This window comes from Triplophysa dalaica, chromosome 19 (genome assembly GCF_015846415.1).
Source record: "Triplophysa dalaica isolate WHDGS20190420 chromosome 19, ASM1584641v1, whole genome shotgun sequence".
NCBI lineage: Eukaryota > Metazoa > Chordata > Actinopteri > Cypriniformes > Nemacheilidae > Triplophysa > Triplophysa dalaica.
In genome coordinates, this window is record NC_079560.1 from 12213102 (window position 1) to 12233418 (window position 20317).

At 38.4% G+C, this 20317-nt stretch overlaps 1 protein-coding gene and 1 long non-coding RNA gene across 7 annotated transcripts in view; one reads left to right on the forward strand and one right to left on the reverse strand.

Moving 5' to 3' along the window:
- The window catches only part of tenm2b (teneurin transmembrane protein 2b), a 107942-nt gene that overhangs the window by 78429 nt on the left and 9196 nt on the right, over nucleotides 1-20317 (forward strand). For 4 of the 6 annotated variants that reach the window (XM_056731894.1, XM_056731896.1, XM_056731895.1 and 1 more), the window contains 13 exons: nucleotides 963-1157; nucleotides 6915-7115; nucleotides 8204-8389; nucleotides 9731-9877; nucleotides 13161-13371; nucleotides 13464-13583; nucleotides 14260-14521; nucleotides 14956-15223; nucleotides 15597-15740; nucleotides 17183-17435; nucleotides 17797-17817; nucleotides 18897-19129; nucleotides 20065-20219. In XM_056731894.1, the coding sequence (XP_056587872.1) occupies nucleotides 963-1157; nucleotides 6915-7115; nucleotides 8204-8389; nucleotides 9731-9877; nucleotides 13161-13371; nucleotides 13464-13583; nucleotides 14260-14521; nucleotides 14956-15223; nucleotides 15597-15740; nucleotides 17183-17435; nucleotides 17797-17817; nucleotides 18897-19129; nucleotides 20065-20219 (2396 nt within the window). Of the gene's footprint in view, nucleotides 1-868; nucleotides 1158-6914; nucleotides 7116-8203; nucleotides 8390-9730; nucleotides 9878-13160; nucleotides 13372-13463; nucleotides 13584-14259; nucleotides 14522-14955; nucleotides 15224-15596; nucleotides 15741-17182; nucleotides 17436-17796; nucleotides 17818-18896; nucleotides 19130-20064; nucleotides 20220-20317 lie in introns of all 6 variants that reach the window. The other 2 variants (XM_056731898.1, XM_056731899.1) reach the window with 1 other exon arrangement.
- On the reverse strand, nucleotides 2314-4847 carry LOC130408397 (uncharacterized). The gene is made up of 2 exons (XR_008904747.1): nucleotides 3061-4847; nucleotides 2314-2659 (listed from the first exon to the last, which is right to left on the reverse strand). It is a non-coding gene; the product is annotated as an uncharacterized LOC130408397 (long non-coding RNA).

Sequence of the window (20317 nt, forward strand, 5' to 3'; positions counted from 1 at the left end):
GTATTCAAATGAAGAAAGTCTGTTAGTTAGTAAAAAATGATGAGAATGTATATTTTGAGTGGGCTGTCTTTTTAATTCTGAAGCCATTATTGATGTGTGAACTCCCTGTTATTGATGCAGCAACATTTGTCAAGTTCTTTCCTCAAGCTAAAAATGAGTCACGAAATCATCACAGTTCATCATCACCGTTTCTATATGTACGTTCTGGCCATTTGTCCACCAGGTCCTGTGACACAGTCATATCGCTCTGAGATGAACTACAGCATCACTGATTAATTCCATCACACTTATGCCAAAATATCTGATGGGTTTGTTGACTTTGCTGTGCCAGACGAATCTTATTGAGTGATGGTGTGCTCTCAGCAGAGGCTTCGTACAGAGATGCGCTTGTGTGTGTGTGAGCCCACCTGAGGCTCGAGACAGCTAGTTTATTAATGTTTGAAGAACGCCTCCTCCGAGGAGCTGACGCCGTCTCTAAATCTCTTAAGCTTAATTACACGTGGCATAGTCTGTCTTAAAACCCAAAGCACAAGACAAGTTGGTTTTTAAAGTCTACCAATCCCCACGGGCGGGTCCAATATTACATCACTCAAATCTATAAATTGTGGAGCACAAAATTAGACATATCTCTTGTAAGCTTAGAACCTCCGCTTTCTTACCAGTCCCGACATTTTGCATTCACGTTTCTTAAAAGAACATAAGTTATCGATTTCATGTTTACATCACAGAGATAAATAGATGTATGGAGCTAGACTTTTGACACCCAACGCTGTTTTTTTTCCCTTTTGGATTTGTTTGTAATAACACTCTATATCTCATTTTCTCTTATCTAATCTCACATTTCATACCTGAACTTCTTTTAATCAAGCTGCTTTTCACTAATTCCTCTGGAACGTCCTCCTCTTCTGTCCTTCCCGCTCCCCCTCATCTGTTTTCCCACCTGCATCCTCTGGTGTCTGCAGTGGCGTGTCCTGTGCTGTGCAGCGGGAACGGACAGTACAGCAAGGGTCTGTGCATGTGCTACAGCGGCTGGAAGGGGCTGGAGTGTGACGTGCCGCAGGGGCAGTGCATCGACCCCAGCTGCGGCGGTCGCGGGACCTGCACCCAGGGCAGCTGTGCTTGTGAAGCAGGTTACCGCGGCGAATCCTGTGAGGAAGGTACAGAGCGTGTCTACAGCATCAATAACAAAGCACACTTGACCGAATAAACATGTTGTTCCAAACCTGTATGAATTTCAGTTTAATTTAAGTAGAAAAGCACTTTTATGTGTAATGAAGGAAAGTTTTGAGAAAATCATAATTCGGCTTTATTAAATTGTAAAACACACTTAAAGACGTTCTAGGACTCAGCACTTTCAGGAAAGCCTTTTCTGAGAATCTCAGTATTCAAATCCCTGCGCTGGCCTCTATAAAAGCATGCCCACATAGCAGACAGACTCGGCCCGAATGTGGCCTCAGAATGGCACTGCTGGCGCACTGCTGGCACTGGCATGCAACAAGTCAGGCGAGTGTGGGCCATGTGCGGCAGTGATGGTACTGGATCCATGACGGCAAACAATAATTGGGCCGATTGTGGATGGAGGTGTTGGACCAATTGTTGATATTAGGTCTGTGGCCCAGATCAGTCTAGCGATTGTAGGCCACATTTGACATTGTGTAATTCACAATTATTGCACGGTTACATTTAAACATGTTTTACCTTGTACATTTTGGCAACAGGTTACAGGCAGATTTGGTTAACTCCGCTCAGCCTGTTCTACTAAAATGTTGAAATTTCAAGTAAAGCAGCACTCTGTCTATTAAAAGTACTTCAGGCTGATTCTTTTTTAAAGTAACCTGGCCTTAAAAAACACTTGCACATATTTTTGTCTATTTAATGCTTTGTCATACAACTAATTATTTTCGTAGGTTACATAGATTGTGGTTTTAATAGAAAAGGCTATTGGTTCATGATGGTATTTTAATGGAAACCTTAAGAATTTTTTTAGGTTCTATTGTTTTTCAGCAGGGAACAAGCTTGCAGTATAGCAGTGTGCTGAGCTATATTTAAGGTATCAGTTACAGAATAGGTTAATAAGGTATCAGTGAAGTGAAATATCATAATCAAAATAATTTCAAAATGAGTTAACGATTTAAATAAAGAGAAAAGTTTTTATTATGTTTTCACATTTTATTGTACTTTTTAGTTTTATGGCCTAAATCAAAATAAACCAACACTTGAAAATAAATCTAATTTTGGAGCAAATATATAAATAGCAAATATATAAGTATATTTGTGAAATACACATAACAATGAATAATACGCCCACAAAAATATGTTTAATAGCAAAAAAATTTTTTTACTTTGTATAACAAACATTGAGCCAATAAAAAAATATGCTAACACAATGTAAACACAAACTGCAAGACTTTGAAAAGGTAAAAGTGATGTTGTGAAAGACAAATAGAAAACAGCAGCTCATGACAAAACATTCAATTTATTGATAGACATGTGTGACTTTAAATTCAAACTCCACAAACTGTCACAGGTTCTCGGTTTAGCTTAATGAAATGGTAGTAGTCAGTCTTTCAGGGAACATCAAAGAAGTCAGTGTAATGAACTGTAGGCCAACATCTGAGCTCTTGATATCTTCAGCTGGGTCTCACAGAAAAAAAAAGACCTGCAAGAAAAATCAAACAATTCATACCCATTACAAATCCATTCACTCACAAACTCATGTGGCAATAATATTCAATTTATTGTACAACAACACAACAATTCTCTTTGTAAAATATTCCACCTGAATAAAATATCCAATCAGTGTGTATGGAACAAAACTGAACAACTAGTTGTTGATGACATCACGGTACACACATTGGGACATCTGTTAACATAAGCTTCTAATAATTTGAATTCCAATAGTTCCTGTAGTCACATATTGTTTTTCAGCAGCCATGTTAACAGATTAGAACATTTATACACAGCACATGTGCTAAAAAAACTTTTGAAACACACAACCGTGTCAGAGGGTTGTTGGCCAAACAACATTAGCATTTGAAGGATTTTTAATATCTTCCTCACCTACAGTGGTACAGGAAAAGCACGGCATGCAAAGCAAGTGCACCAGAACACTCTGATAAAGGGGATGTTCAGACACAACCTGAAACCATTAAAGATTAGATAAGAACAATAATGTTTTTTACATTCAATCACAGTCAGAAATTATAAGAATTCAACAACACTCAAAAGACATATGTTAAGCACAACAGTGACTGCCTCCGTTTATAGCAGTCTGTACATTTAATTACAGTGAATATAAAGTTCAACTAATGAACGCTTAAATAACTTTCAGATCTAGATATAACATACTGTTTACATCATTTGTCTCTGTTCAAATTATTTTTTGTTCTTATTTCATTACTTACTTTTTGCTGCTTTTTAACAAATAAACGTTTTATTTACATATATGAGCTCATGTGTTGTTGTAAGTTTTAGTAAGATTTAGTAATTGTTTGCTATTTGCTGTAATAAACCATCGCATCTACCTCGAGCATTGAAATAGCCAAACGCCTATCTTAAATTATGCTTTACACTTTATCGATGCTGCATGTGGCCTTTCAACATTTTCCACATCAGACAGACCGTGTGCTATCACGACAATAAATTACAAGATTATAATGCAAGAACGTTTCAAAACCCAGAACAGTATAAGAACAACAAGTTGGTTCTTATTTTATATTTTAGTATAAGGAACTGTGTAAACTCAAAAAACATTGCTTACCTCAGACGAATCGGTGGCAGTTGGCAATTAAATCAAATGTGCAGTCTATGCGCGTGCGCAGAACTCCGACTCCTCCCACCAAGTTTTCAACCAGTTTGCATCTGGATCAGTTCATCCATTGGCTGGTTAATTGTTTTGGCGCGATTTACATGATCACGACAGCTTCTCGCGTCATCTGATTGGTTGATTTGAGTCAGGTTCACGGGATACTTTGGATTCGAAAACTATATTCCCGCCCAGGATTCTTCTCGTCTCTTCTTCAACGGCTGTTTTTAGGTAAGTGTGGTCGGTGCTGTTGTTGTTAATTGGAACAATTTTCTTAAACGAGTAATTTTATCTGAATCCTCCATGTATTTTCAGAGCCAGAGTGTGTTATTTAGTGGGGTTTGAAGCAAAATTATTTGAGTAACGTAGGTTGACTGAGGATTTCTTAGAGGGTTTTGCATCTGATATTTTAATATGCAACAGGATCAATGTTTTTCTATTATTTATGCTTACAAATATTAAGATAATCAGCCTGCATAGGGGCATTTGGAACAACTAAATTTATTGATTTAAAACGTTTAACCTTTGTTTTACTATATAGTTTAAAAATGTATTACTTGTTTGTCAGGATTTATACAATATAATCATGATACATATTCATTTAAAAATGTATTCACATGAAATAACACATACAATAATTTCAAAATGTATCTGATTATAAATGTATAAATCTCTTAATTTGTAACTGCTCAAGTGTCTGCATGTTATATACAAGTGAATGGCACTCATTAATGTCCTTTATTGTTTTAGACATCACTAATTAGGGATCCTTAAACACATTATATTCTGGAATGGCTAAACTGTTAATGAAAATCTACTTCTTAGATATGAGCTTTAAAATTTGTTTCCATCTTTATGATATACATCTTTGACATGGGATTATCCACTTAATATTTGACCTAATTTTTGAATTAATTTGGCAGAAGTCCTCCAATCCACCATCAGCGAGACCGAACTCCTCCAGTCCAGCTACAGATAAGCTGCTGACCCATTTCAGAGGAGGAACATTGGCCATGACCCAAAAGGACCACTAAATCCTCAACTTTTTCTTGACACTTGTAAGTTTATATTTATATCTCTAAAAAATATCTTTAATAAATTTGAGATTGTGTGCTTGGTTTTATATGGATTTTAATAAGTTTTCAATAAAAAACTTATTTGCAGCTCTTCTGCTTAATATCATCAATAATCAAGAGCACTGTGCTCTGTACTAATTGTGTATAAATTGCATTAATCCTTTTAAATTGTTTTTCTAAAACATGTGACCCTGCCTTTGAAAACCCAGCTGAAGTTGTTTTGGACCTAAAATCATAACATAATGTACATAACATTATGTGAAAATATAATGTTGATACATTAAATATTGACTGACTATGGCCATGTCAAAGATCTAAATCATATTGAAATGAATGACTGAAATCACACTTTGATACTCATTCTCTCAGAATTAGATTTCACAGACAGGGTCACAAATTGTAATGGACATTTAAAATGAAAGTTCTGTCTGATTTACTCACCCTCTAGTTGTTTCAAACATGTATAAATGTCTTTATTCGGTTGAACACAAAGAGAGATATTTTGGAATAATGTTAACAACTAACAGTTCTGAAGCACCGTAGTAGGAAAAACATTTCATTTTTTGGTTCTGTTGAACACAAAAGAAGATATTTTGAGTAATGTAGGAAAACAAACAGTTCTGGGGAACTTTTGATTACATTTTACATTTTTCCTACTATGTCAGTCAATGGTGCTTCAGAACAGCTGGTTGCTAACATTATTCCAAAATATCTCTCTTTCTGTTCAACAGAACAAAGAAATGTATACATGCTTGGAACAACTACAGGCGGATTAATCCCTCTAATTATTTCTTAAGATTAAATAATGCTGTTTATAGGTTATGTTCATTTTAATTTTTATCTAAAAAAGTACATTAGGGATTGTTTAAAGTATTTAAATAATATGAATAAAAAATTGTTACACCTTTTATTGCATTTACTTAATGTGCATTATCCGTTATTTTATTTACACCATAGTTTCCACACTTAAACATTTTTTAAACGATGAACTGAATTTTTTTTTTTTTAATTACCAAAACTATATTTAATAATTATGTATGTCTTTCAGCTGCGGTGAGAAAAATTCCCTAACAAAAAAAACGGTCATATCCAGAGATGGCTTCAGCTTGCTCCGGATTGGGATGGAGGAAGAAGAGAACGGCTGAAGAGAAAGGAGATGATAAATAGCTGTGCCTCTCATTTAGAGCCTCAATAGCTTATGCGTGCGAACACATACAAAATACATTCATTTCCTTTTCATGTGCACACACGCAGTTATGTGTTATGTTGTTTATAAAGTTTAATTTTGTCTTTCTTTGGTTTATAACGTTTTCATTTAGTCCGTATTCGGTTTCATTTTTTCAAGTGTTAAGGTACTGTTCATTTAAAGTCTAAAGGTTTCCGTTTTACATAAAAATATGTTCAACACAATGTGTTCACTTTATTTTTATTTGTAAATAAAAAATGTTTATTGAAAAACAATTCAGGTATTGGAAGTTATTTTTTCACATGATTTTGGCAATCATAGGCTGTACTATGGCTAAATTTGGGGGTCTCTTTTTAAAAGCCGGCATTGATCTGGTTAACTTCTGGCTACGATACGGCACCCAGTATTAAAACCTACTCTGGGCCAGTTCAGGGCCAGTTATGGCTTATTAATTGGCGGAGGCTCGGACCAGTTGCGGCCCATATCTGGTCATGGTCTGTAATTTGAATCTGGGCCACCCTAGGGCCGTCATTCAATGTTGTATGTGGGCCGAGGGAAAAGTATTGGTGTGGGCCGGAGCTGGGCCAACACAAAATTGTTATGTGGGTGCCGGTACATGCATAATAAACTTTATTAACTTAATAAAATCCAGTTTATTGATCGGACTTGTAAGAAATTGTGCAGGAATGGAGTCTCTGAGCACATGTTCGTACGAGTTTCTGAAAGAGGTTTCTCTTTTCCCTGAGGTGAGTTTAGGAGAGGTGAAAGATGAGAAGTCGAATGAAATTCTGTATGTAAAGTCTTGAATTTAAAGTCTTTCTCTCTGTCTTGTTTGCTCTCTTTCCAGTGGATTGCATTGACCCTACATGTTCTGGACACGGCAGCTGCGTGTCCGGTCAGTGTCACTGTAAGCCGGGTTGGTCAGGACTTCTGTGTGACGTGTCCAGAGCCCAGTGCCCGGATCAGTGCAATGGCCACGGAACCTACAGCCCGGACACGGGCCTCTGCAACTGTGATTCCAACTGGATGGGCCCAGACTGCTCGACGGGTGTGTTTTAGCTGTCCTCTTTTACTTCCGTCATCTCATTTGCTCTGATCTATTCTAATACATTATTTCCATCCATCTACCCATCCAGCCATCACCCATTTAACAGGTATTTTCTGTACCAGGGTTGCTCAGAGACACCAGCCCACATACCAAAACATAAAATATGCCCTCCAGTATACCTAAAATACATATTTTACAGACACTGTTGTGCATTACACACAATTTCGGTAAAACTTGAAGCAGCTATAATGCATTATAGAGTTATTAAAGGGTAAAATGCATTATAATTCCTCATAATGTGTGTTGTAATGCATTATATGTAGTTGTAAAGAATTATAACCAATTTAAAATGTGTAGTGTAACAATGAATTGCTAAGTGTTATAATGTATTAACTGTAATAACAATTATTTATAAGACATGACAATGCATTAAAAGGTGCATTACAATGCTTTAAAACCACTTTTATAATGCATTATACATTCATGCTTCAAGGAAAGTGTTACCAGCATTTCTATTTGGAAATCACTGTTTAGTTTGTTTTCATGAATAATAACTAAGAATGTCCGCCGATGAACAAAATCCACTCACGTTTAATCTGCAGATTAAAAGACAACCCACGGCGAGATATTAAAAGTAGACCAATTCCACAGGAATGCCACAGATTTGGCAAGCCTGATATATATGAACAGTAATTTTTATTGCAGTAAAATACAAACATAATGTAAAAATAAACATCAACATTTACAAAGCTTTTGCATTTGAGGCATTGAATAAAATTATAGTGGAATATTAATAGTGAGTAATTAAAATAACTGTGTAAATGTTCATAAATCTTGTTTTTATTGTGTCAATTTGCTGTATTTTTTTTATTAATACTTAATCACCTGCTGTTTTGTTTGATATTGCTTGAAATGCACAATAAAAAACATGATTTTCGACCATTTTAAAGACAGAGGTATCTGTTTTTGCAAATGAACTCCTAAAATAAATTTACTTCATTAGAACAACTAGAAATAAGCAAAACAGTCATAAAGGATGAAATGAAATTAGTAAAAGCAACATTCTCACTTTGTCTTTCTCTCTTCAGAGGTATGTTCATCAGATTGTGGCAGTCATGGAGTGTGTGTTGGAGGTGTTTGTCACTGTGAGGAGGGCTGGACAGGCACAAGCTGTGACCAGAGACTGTGTAGCCCACAGTGTGTGAAACACGGAACCTGCAGGGACGGAAAGTGTCAGTGTGAGCAGGGCTGGAATGGAGAACACTGCACCATCGGTAAACACACACACACACACACTCTTAGGGGCCAGTCACTAGGGTTGGAATCGAAAACCTGAATCGTTTATGAATCAGAATCGAAAGGTTAGGAATCAGATCGGAATTGAAAGGAATAGGAATCAGATACTTTAAATAAAAATTTAAATTCCTCTTATTTTATTTCCTGTGTGCATATTTTCACAAATGGGCTTGTGTTAACTTGTGATAAAGCACAGGAACCACATATTGACCATAGTTTCATTATTACTACAGTTTTACCATGATGTAGTTACAAATTATAGTAAATCAGAAAAATACATGGTTGCTTTATGTATATATATACACAAATTGGTGCTCATAAAGATATATATTTTTTGCAAAGCTTAATACGTTATATGTTATAATTTATGTTATAAACATAAGCAGACCATAGAGGTTTATATTTAAATGTTTTACTTCAACTGTGGAAGCGAAACTGGGAATCGATAAGAATCGGAATTGATAAGAAGAATCGCTGAAATTCAAACGATACCCAATCCTACCAATCACATAGAAAACGTTTATTGCTGTAAGACAAGCCGGCGCCTCTTTCGAATTGTTTTCAGTTGGAAGGGAGGGTCTTGAGCGCTGCTTATGCGTGCCAGGCCCCTCGCGTTTTTGCCGCCTGCTGCGCCTCGCGTTTTTGGAGGAGTGTCTGAGGGCAAAAAAACACAACTGTGAGAAGAAAAGCGCTTGACGTCATGCGCCTTATTTCCTTTTCTTCCAATCGCATGAAAGGAGAGCCGGACTCTGATGTGGTGACTGAACTTTACAGTTGCTTGAAATGTCCAGAGACTTCAATGATGGTGGAGAAACTTGTGTTGGCTGACGCAGGGTTAACCGAGCAAAGTGCCCTCTGCTCGTTCCTTTTTAAAGTTTCTGATGATATGACAGTTAACAGCAACTAGAGCGCTCACGCTATAATCCTTGCCTTTCTTTTGGGTTTAGTTTGACGTGTTCCACAGTGCATATCAATAAATACATTTGCGCATATTTGTGTGTGTTGTCATTGTTTTATAATGGCATTCAGAGCAGAGGACATGGTCTTTAACGTGTGATCCACAGCCATAAGAATATTAAATGAGTTTGCAGCTCTGGAGTCCAGCTGTAGGAAGAATACTAATGCATGTTGCTCTTGTTTTGTTTGTGTGTTAGGATGCTTGTATCAATGTTGATGAGCACAGTTCCTCCGCTGTCAGAAATCTTTTGTTAATATTCATTGCTCTGTGATGTGTGCGTGCCGTGTGTATCGTAACATGCAAGTTTTTATTTCTCCTTGTTGAGTCCTATAATCACACAATGGATCTCTTTCTTTCTCAGATGGGTGTCCTGGGCTGTGCAATGGGAATGGGCAATGCATCATGGGGCAGAACAGCTGGCACTGTGAATGTCACACTGGTTGGAGAGGCCCGGGATGCAACGTTGCCATGGAGACCTCCTGCAATGACAACAAAGACAATGAAGGAGGTAAGGAGGGAGTCAAGATTTATAGACCACTTCATAAGATGTAAACACTGGTCCTAAGAACTTTCGGTTTTAATATTTTTTCATTTATGTTATTGTAAATAAACGTTATTGTGCATGCGTCTTTTGTGGCTCAATGGCCATGTAGATTAATTCTGATAAAAGGAAAAAACAAGTAAATTACCTTAGCTAGCGAGTTAAAGGTATGTCTAGCAAGTATTATTTGGGGTTACCAGTAGAAGAACCATTACTTGGCTAAACTTAAATGCGGCAAGGTTACACAACCCATTCATAAATTGTTTATTTAATAAAATGAATATAGAATAAAATCAGACAAACTGTTTATTTAATACAGTTATTGTACAATAAAATATTTATATTGATATAACTTTAATAAAATATAAAACCTTTATTTTTGTCACTATCCTGACCTAAAAACAAACACAGAACGGAAGTTAACTCGAGGGCAGAGACAATTCAGGAGACTCGTCTAACATTTTGCTTCTGTTATTAATATTCTGTTGTTGTTTTTTTGTTCAAACACTGTTAAAAACTGTAATAGTTCATTCTGTTGGACGAGTGTTGGATCAGTGTTGTTTATGTCTCAAGATTTGAAAAACAAATTTAGCTTTGGTCCAATAGTCCAAACCAGAGCTGTTGAAAAACAGAGTTACGACACTCACAACACATTTGCTGTAAAGTTGGTGAAATAACGGCATGTTTATACATTTAACGAGATGGTGGTCATATCTTATATTCATAGTATTTATATTTATAGATCTTATTACTTATTTCTCCGCAGACAAAATGCTGCTGTAAATGTAGTCAACGTAGTATTCAATGTACACAACGTGCTAATATATTAGAAAACATTATGCAAATATAGTTGCTGTTGTCTGTCCCGCTAAAATCATTTTAAATAGGTTGACAGCATGGATTTGTTTGGAACTATTGAGGGCTTCAAAAACCATGTGACCACACGGCAACGAGATCGAGTGTCGTAACTCTCATCTGCAACGGCTCTGGTCCAGACCACATATTTTAAAGTTGCAGTGTTTTTCCCATATGTATCTGTTTTGTATTTTTCTCTGCTGGTAAACATTTCTTGTCCAAAAACACTTGTTTTAGTGTTACATCCACTTTCCTTTTTCTCAGACCTTTAGATTTGACATTTTGCTCAACTTTGTCACTATTGGTTATTGTTCTTGGTTTAAGAAACGTTACAGAAAATACTGTTGTACTGAATTGGTGATTTCTGGGAACAGCACATTTTTCAGGAAATCAAATTGAATTGATATTATTCTTAGATGGTCTGAAATGGGGTGTGCAAAGCATTTTCATTCCCCTTTTCCATTAAAGAAGTAATCACACAGAATAACACAGTTAACGTGATAACATTTGATGCAAATGTCAGGCAGCAAGAACATTTTAGACTTATTCAATCATGATAACAATTGAGATGAAGGTCTCTACAACCAACTCAATGTAATACTGTGAACTTGTGCCGTGTTTTGGTACGCTTGGCCCAAATCAAATAAATTAGCTATCGTGAAATTACATTGGGAGCAAATGTAGGTTGTCCTTGTATGTTGGCATGTTTATTTGGGAATAAGAGCTGATACATAATTGAATCCATAGCAGATAGTTCACATGTATTCCCTCTGGTTACAGAGTGCCCCTCATTTTTTCATCAAAGATTTCTTTAAAATTCTACTTAAAACTATCCAAACATGAGTGGTCCACAGTACTAAAGTCCGCCTAAAATATAATAACAGTTGGTAAAATAGAACTGGTTTGTCACATATCTGTAAAGCACACTATTGTACACAATTACTCATTGATCCCCCATGGTTTCTGAAAAATGTGTTCTTTGCTGCTTTCTTTGTTCCTATGTTTTTACAGAAAAAAGAAACGCGTGACATGAATCTCAATCTTAAATCTTTCATCTTCAATAGCAGCCATTTTACATTGCTTATCCATTCTTAATGAATGGATGCTTTCTCATTCTCTCCCCACTCCAGAAGAAAAGAGCTTTCTGTATGAGATCTGCGGTGAATGTATATAGAATTGCTATTTTGTGGCGATTTATGAGAAGCACATTCTGAACAGATGGATTGAGCTGCTGAAGTCATCTGTATGGAAAGGTGATGCGTCTGAAGAGTTGAGGGATGTGAAGCTGTCCCAGGACAGATTGATTATATCAGAGGAGGATGTATCCACCCCTCTCCGGTGTTCAGTCAGTCCCACGTGCTGAGCATCTTCACAGAACTAATACGTTTTTAGAAGAAAATCCTTATTAGTTATTTTAAGGTTAAATGAACGTTTTTTGCAGTTTATTCCTGTTTATTTGTATATCAACTATTCTGGACAACTTTCAGATACCTGAAGGAACTACTTTCATGCATGTGTTGTTGCGCACTCACCACTTTATTCAACCTTCAAGAGTCCATTCGAGACCCAGCAGATGCAGTACAAAGAAACCCGTTTTCCAAACATGCACAATTTCACGCTGTTTCTTCCTCTTTCCTCTCCCTGTTGTTTGCCCTTCATAGAAGCCGCAGAGATCATGGAGCACAAGTCAAAATAACATGAAGCGAACGTCTCTGGCTACTCACTCTTGTTGTGTGTTTGTTCCGGTTTAGGAAAGACCCATTTAGGGAAAAGGGTTGAAAGGGTGAATATGTACAGTGCACTGAGAGAAATGTAGCGAATGAGAGGAGAGATGAAACAGGAAGGGAAGCTCTCAGGGGTGTGAGCGATGCCCTCCGTGACTTTGATGTGAGTTCTCAAAAAGTGAAAACGCGGAAGAGAGAGATAAAATAAAGCTCTTAAAGATCTTTCCGTCACTTTTATGTGATGACATCATTACAACAACAGAGATAACACACGTGTTCATTTTCATTGCCATAATGATAAGAAAGCATTTGAGCTTTAACGTATTATTTGACTCTCTCTCTCTTGACATCAAAGCAGCTCAAGAGTTTGAGAACTGAGAAGGGTTCGTCAGAAGTACACGCTTTGAGAAAAAGATGGCAGGCAAACTGAGAGACTTCAGAAGTCGTCTTAAACCATCTGGTGCTTCGAAACCGCTGAGGGAAATCTAGGGTGACCAGATTTGCGAAGCTGCAAACCGAGAAGTTGAACTGTTTCTATATTGTTTCAACAGTTTAAACGTCTCCTGCAGTGTGATAAATGATTTTTGTAAAGTACTAGCTTGGATATTACATTAGATCAGTAGATTTATTGCATGTATCAGAGCTAATGTTGTAATGTTCTTTTCACACAGATGGACTGGTGGACTGCATGGATCCGGACTGCTGCACACAGAGCTCATGTTTGGCCAATCCTCTGTGCCGTGGATCACGTGACCCGCTTCAGGTCATTCAACATAGCCAATCAGAGGTCGAGAAAGTGCCGTCGTTCTATGACAGAATTAAGATGCTCGTGGGTAAAGACAGCACTCACATCATTCCAGGAATCAACCCTTTCAATGCCAGGTATCACATTCATTCATTTTGACAAATTATTTTGAATTGTTTCTAATACTTGTGAGGTCTAATGTTCCTTGTGTGTGTGTGTGTGTGTAAAGCCTGGCATCACTGATTCGAGGTCAGGTTTTGACGTCAGACGGGACTCCTCTGGTGGGCGTCAACGTTACCTTTGTGAAGTATCCTCACTATGGTAACACCATGACCCGACAAGACGGCACGTAGGTGTCAACTTCTAATCATTCCAACTTCAATACATGTAACCAGAGCCGCTCCTCCCTATAAGGGAACTAAGCGGCTGCTTAGGGCCCCGCCGCCACTAGGGGGCCCCCAAGAGCACATGAAATTACAGCTTTTTTGTGATATATTCAGGACACACTATTTTTTCTGGGGTGGTGTCAAAATTTGGAAAATTGCTGAGAAAGCAAATGAAAAGAGGCGGGAGTTACTGGTTACAGAGCCGAGCAGTGACCAATCAAATCAAAGAAGACGGAACTACTGTCATTATATGATTCGTATAATTTATAATTATCTGTCAATTTAGTGTTTTATTTGGGATGAGGTTAAGAATATAGGTTTTGGTTAAAATAAAATAAAACATATTTTTAAATTTAAATCTTTGCAAATAGTTAAAAGGGATTGAAGAATAATTTCCATAACCTTTGTATGGTCTTTGCTCAAAATGTTAAGGGACAGTTCACCTACAATTCGAAGTAATGAAATCAACAAATGTTTTGACAATCACAACACAATTGTAATGCAAGGTTTATGTGTTTTTGTTTTTATCACATTCCTACATCCCAAACACAGCTAATGGTGATTAAATGATGACAGAACATTTGTGGGTGAACTATCAATTAAAGAAATACTTTTGTTTCGCGTGTTTGTTCTTTTCAGATTTGATCTGGTAGCCAATGGGGGAGGCTCTATGACTCTGCGTTTCGAGCGTGCTCCGTTCCGAAGTCAAGAGCGCACGGCGTGGCTACCCTGGAACCGTTTTTATGCCATGGACACTGTGATGCTCCAGACAGAGGAGAAAATCATGGCCAGCTGTGATCTGAGTGGTTTCGTAAGGCCGGATCCCATCGTGCTGCCCTCTCCACTGTCATCCTTCTTCAGCTCCGACCCTTCAGAGAGACACATTCTCCCAGAGAGTCAGGTGCTGCTCAAATGTCTTCTCACAAAGGTTTTCTTATTAGCTTTTCTGTGGACCTTGAAAAGGTTACATGCCATACTGAATGGAAAATGTGTTGTAAAGATGATACATGACAGGAATATTTCATTTAAAAAAATACATTTCTGTCATCACACCCTCATGTCATTCAAAACCTGTATATGACATGAAAGAAGATATTTTGAGAAATGGCTGTGGTTTTGTGTCTATACAATGGAAGTCAATGGGGACCCATTTTGTTTGGTTACCAAAGATCTTCGAAATATCTTCTTTTTTGTCCTGCATAGGAAAGAAAGTCATACAGGTTTGGAATGACATCCAGGGATTTTCTCGTCAAGGCCATGACAGCAGCTGCAGGAAACAAGCTATAATACTAAAGACAAGACATTAACCCACATTATTTCTAACTCTCACTGCAGGTCCTTCACGAGCAGATGGAGATTCCCGGCAGCAGTCTGAAACTGTGCTATCTGAGCTCAAGGACCTCAGGCTACCTCTCTCTTCTCAGAGTCATCATGACCCCGGCGATCGTGCCTCTCAGCCTGGCCAAAGTTCATCTTATGGTGGCCGTGGAGGGTCATCTCCTCCAGAAGTGGTTCCATGCCTCCCCTAACCTTGCATACACCTACATCTGGGACAAGACTGACGCCTACAGGCAGAGGGTCTACGGCATCACCGAGGCTTTAGGTATGTGGAACACGAAGCAGCAAAAGAGACAGTTAGGTATGTTTCGAGGGCCTCCGTGTTATCGCGTTTCATGTCAAGGCTATTGTAGTTTCTCCAGTGCTTTCTCTTAATTTGAGCTCCAAAACACCGATAGTTTCAGAGTTTAATGAGACTGTCTGTCTCTCATCTATTACGGTCCGGGGCCCGGCGGCGTAAAGTTCCTCCTGTGAGCTAATGAATTGTTATGTCCCCGCTCCGTGATAGAGTGTTTAATTAAGATAGCACAGCTTTGCTTTCCTCCAAGTGTCTTCCCTCTCCGTCATTTACTCTTTCCTTCTTAACGTTGATTCCTTTTTTCCCCTCAATCTCTGTATTTGTCACTTTCTCTTTACAGTGTCGGTGGGATACGAGTACGAGATGTGTCCCAGTAAGGTCCTGTGGGAAAAGAGAACGGCTGTGCTGCAGGGGTACGAGCTCAACCCGTCAAACCTGGGCGGCTGGTCTTTAGACAAACACCACATGCTGAACGTCCGCAGCGGTATGTTACCCAAACCTCAATTGATACTCGTGGTAACAAGCAGTCGAATGTGACAGCTATGATCAACTACTAAATAATTTGTTTCAAACAAAGATGACTCATTTTCGCATTAAATATGAAGTACAGAACACAATGGACTTGAGGCGTATTGTTTTAAGTAAACTATTAATGTCTTCATGTCACTCATCATCCTAATATGCAACGTTTAAAGACATGACTGACGCATATAAAATAGCACAAATGGAAGAATGAGGCAGAAGCTTTTCAGAACATAAAACATCCATTATTTGACTCCTGCTCTGTGAAATGTGTTCACACCTGTTTATCCTAATAGAGCGTTCTCACCGAACGCGACATGCGCGAATGAATCAGGCTATTAACGCGTAAGTTGGATGCTTGTACATTTTGAGTTTACTCGCTTCATTCGCGCCTGAAATTCACTTCACTACAGACGTGAATTCGCATCACGGGATGGGCTTCTGCCAGGCAGCTCCAGTCATATATATATAACTCAAATTGAGTAAAGAGCGCTTTTTACAATATTCAAGATTGTCCGACCTCCTCACTCACTTTCGTCCTAGCTAGATCCCTTTTTTTCCTGTTTCGATAAAAGTAAGATTATCGAAGATTACCAGCTCTGGGTATCCACATACAGCAACGATGATTTTGGCCTCCATTGTTGTTTTGGATTTCTGCCTCCGCTCACTATCACGTCACTACAAGAACACGCTGCTTATTGGTTAAGGCGGCACAAACTTTTGGCAAAGTTCAGATTTTACAAATCGCGCGTTTCGCGTAAATCACTCGTAATGCACGCAAAACGCCCAAAATGCTCAATTCGTGCCGCGTGATTCTTGCGAATCAAGTCTTTTGCGCTGCCTCATTCGCGTCAATTGCGCCGCAGGATGTCCTATCGTGTCTTTGCATTGACTTAACATGTAAATCACTCGCGCTTAACGCTTCCTTCGCGTTCGGTGGGAACACAACATTAGGCTTTTACAACAGCAAAGTTCAGAAGACATATTTCCCATCCTTAGGAGATAGGGAAGCAGGGTCCACGTTAAAGAAAACTCTGTTGTGATTGAAGCCTGAAGTTAAATGAGGACAGAGGGCACGCCAGCAGACTGTAAAATCAAAACTCACGCTTCCTAATATCTCCCGGTTTTATACCCATTTGTCATTGCTCATAATTTCATCAGTACATTAAGGAAAATTGCATGTGTTTGAAAACCCAAAGATTTTTTTCTGGTCATTATTGATGATTATGAGGTCTTTAATGACTGCCGGTTTCAGGCAGTTGATCATGAAATGCAATAAATATGTCATAGTCTATAAATTATTGCCGTACATTTGTGGCTGTAAAGACCATTAGAAACATGCCGTATATGAAATTCAGTTCAGTCAATTGCAGTTGGTGACGTTATTTGATTTATTTCACGTAGGTATTCTACACAAGGGCAGTGGGGAGAATGTCTTCCTGTCCCAGCAGCAGCCCCCCATCATTAATAGCATCATGGGGAACGGGAGGAGGCGGAGCATCTCCTGCCCAAGCTGCAGTGGGATGGCGGAGGGAAACAAGCTGCTGGCACCGATAGCCCTCGCCTGTGACGGAGAAGGCAACCTGTTTGTGGGTGACCTTAACTTTGTGAGGAGGGTCTATCCGTCCCTCAATACGACTGCTGTACTGGAGCTCAGGTAAAGCTGACTGCCTGCTTACATCTAATGTGCATCTGATTTAATTTCTGTATTTCTGGGTGAACAAGAATATTCAGATGAAACAATGTAAGGTGTGCGTTGATTTAATCCGTTAGGATTATTATTTAGTTTCTTCCTCGCCCTCGCAGATTTAGTTGTGTAGGTTGACAAAAAGATGTTTTTTTCTGAACACAGTTTTTTCTTAAGCGCTATTATGAAAAAATGATTTGATTATTAAAACGTTTTATTTAAGATCAGCTGGCACTGATAAAAAATCTAAAATTAGAACTGGTACATTTAAAAAGTAAGAGTTTGTTTTTATTAATGCATTTTTTTCTTTTCTTTCCTTTGCTTCCTAAAGGAATAAAGATCTGAGACACAGGTAATACAAATAAATGCCTAATTTTAAACTATTTCTCATATACACTAAAGAGCTGCTGAAAAAAATTAAGAGACCATTTGAAAAAAGGGAGACCCTTTCATTGTTGTCATGTGTTAGTGTAGGAAATATAATATTTGAGTTTACACAACAACAATAAATATGTTTTTGTGATCATGCACAGTCAGCTTGCTCCTGAGTCTTCACTGACAGGCTTGGCAGGGTTGCCAGATCTGTGAAACCAAATCCTTCACCAAGACCCCAACTTCCCTAGTCCAAATAACAGAACTTAACATTAAGTCATTTTAAGATTGACAGCTATATAAGAAAATTCTCTCACTCCTAACCTGTGGATAAAACAAACCATAGCAACGATTACAAAGTATCCTAATTCCACGGGAAAGCCGCACCAACTCTTACCGTTCCAATATGGCGGACGACATACGTATAGCGGCCCATAGAAAGAGATGATAATACGGCATCTGGTTATTTATATCTATGCTGTGAACTACTAACAATGTTTCTCCCAAATGTCAAATAAAAATATTCGTTCGATTTGCATTTATGTGCAGAAAATGAAAACTGGAGAAAACAGTTAAATATAACAGAAAGGATGCTCTGTATTTTTTTTGGCCTCAAATACTGCAAAGAAAACCATTTTTATGTGTCTTGTCATGCTGTCAGTCTATTACATTGCTGTCGGATGACTTTATGGCCCTCCTGAGGTTTGATTTTGTTGAAACTCAACAGACACTGGACTGGAATGGACACAATAAAAGATTAAATTACAAAAAAGTAATAAAGAATAAAATAAAATTTGGAATGGTCTCTTATTTTTTCTGTGGCTTTATAATATATTATAATATTTTTTTATGTTTTTAATGCAATTCTTTCCGAATTGATTTACATTATTTAACATTGCAGAATCTCACTGTTTTTTGCCTACATAGTGGTTTCTTTTTGAGTTCCAGTTGTCAACCATAAATTACATATTTACATTTCATCATGTTCACCAAGGTAACCGTTCTATTTGCCAGAAGATTTCATTAAGCGAAACTCTTCCATTTGCCCTATTCCCATAGCAACAGTCCAAGTCATAAGTACTATCTGGCGGTGGATCCAGTGTCAGGTTCTCTGTTCCTGTCAGACACCAACTCACGACAGATCTACCGCGTGCAAGCTCTTAACGGGGCGCGCCCGCTGCTGGATAACGCTGAGGTGGTGGTGGGAACGGGAGAGCAGTGCGTCCCGTTTGATGAGGCTCGTTGTGGTGACGACGGAAAGGCAATGGAGGCCACGCTGATGAGCCCAAGAGGTGATGCTTTTAAAGAAATATATACAAGCTTTCACACTTGTTTTGTGACAATTGGAGTTGTCGGTTTTTTGTAACATGACCAAACCAAAAAAAAGCATATTGAGAATGTGTCCACATTCGGTTATCCTAACAGAAATCACACACTGCACCTTTAAATATTGTGATATCGTGTAGGCAGAACAGAACACCACAAAGCGATGCTTCACGATCACATCTGAAACACATTTTTATTTCCCATGAACCTAGAATTCATCAACACTTAATCCTGTAGACAATAACCTCAGCTCAGCGCTAACCTGTAATTCTCCAGACTTGAAACATCGCTCTTAAACCCCAACATGGCACCAGTGATGTGAGGAAAATAAATGACACGGAAGTTAAACAGAGATCGTGAGGTTACCTGACTGCTCTCAGAGACACAACGCTGCCTTATCTCCGAATAAAACAAGCTCCGACATGATCATCGTGACAGCGTGAATCTGACTGCAGCAGGCGAGCGTCATGGCGTCTGTCTCTTTTCCAGGTCACTGTACCTACACACACTGACTACTAATTATTTAGCTTTTGAAAAACACCTTTCCTTCTGGAACCGTCGGAGTAGAAAGCAATGCAGATCCGTGGGGAGCCGCAAACTTCTTTGAGAGAGTCAGTGGTGATATCTTTGACATTGACGAGAAGTTTTGGGTTGAGTGGCAGAATAAAGCGAAACGTTCTCTGACGTTCTCAAACTCATCTAAACTGTCCTTATGAGAATATCTTACAGATTTCAGATACATGCATTCTACATTCTTACTGTTTACATTAAAAGCTTCTGATAACGCTCATGAATGTTCTGGCAAACGCTGACACACGATAAGGAACTGCAAGGGTCATCTCTGGAAGGAACTTATGATGCACAAATAATGAGTTTCTTAATTTTTGGCTCTCTCATGTAGGTGTTGCGTTGGATAAGAATGGCCTGATGTATTTCGTGGATGCCACCATGATTCGAAAAGTGGATCAGAATGGCATTATTTCCACTTTGATAAAGACCAATGACTTGACTGCAGTCAGACCTCTCAGCTGTGACTCCAGCATGGACGTCAGTCAGGTTAGAAATAGTTTCCTTCACTCTCTTGATCTGTGATGTCAATGGTGGTCCTTCGGTGAAGACAGGCGAAAAGCTTCTCAAAAATACAAAAAATAAGC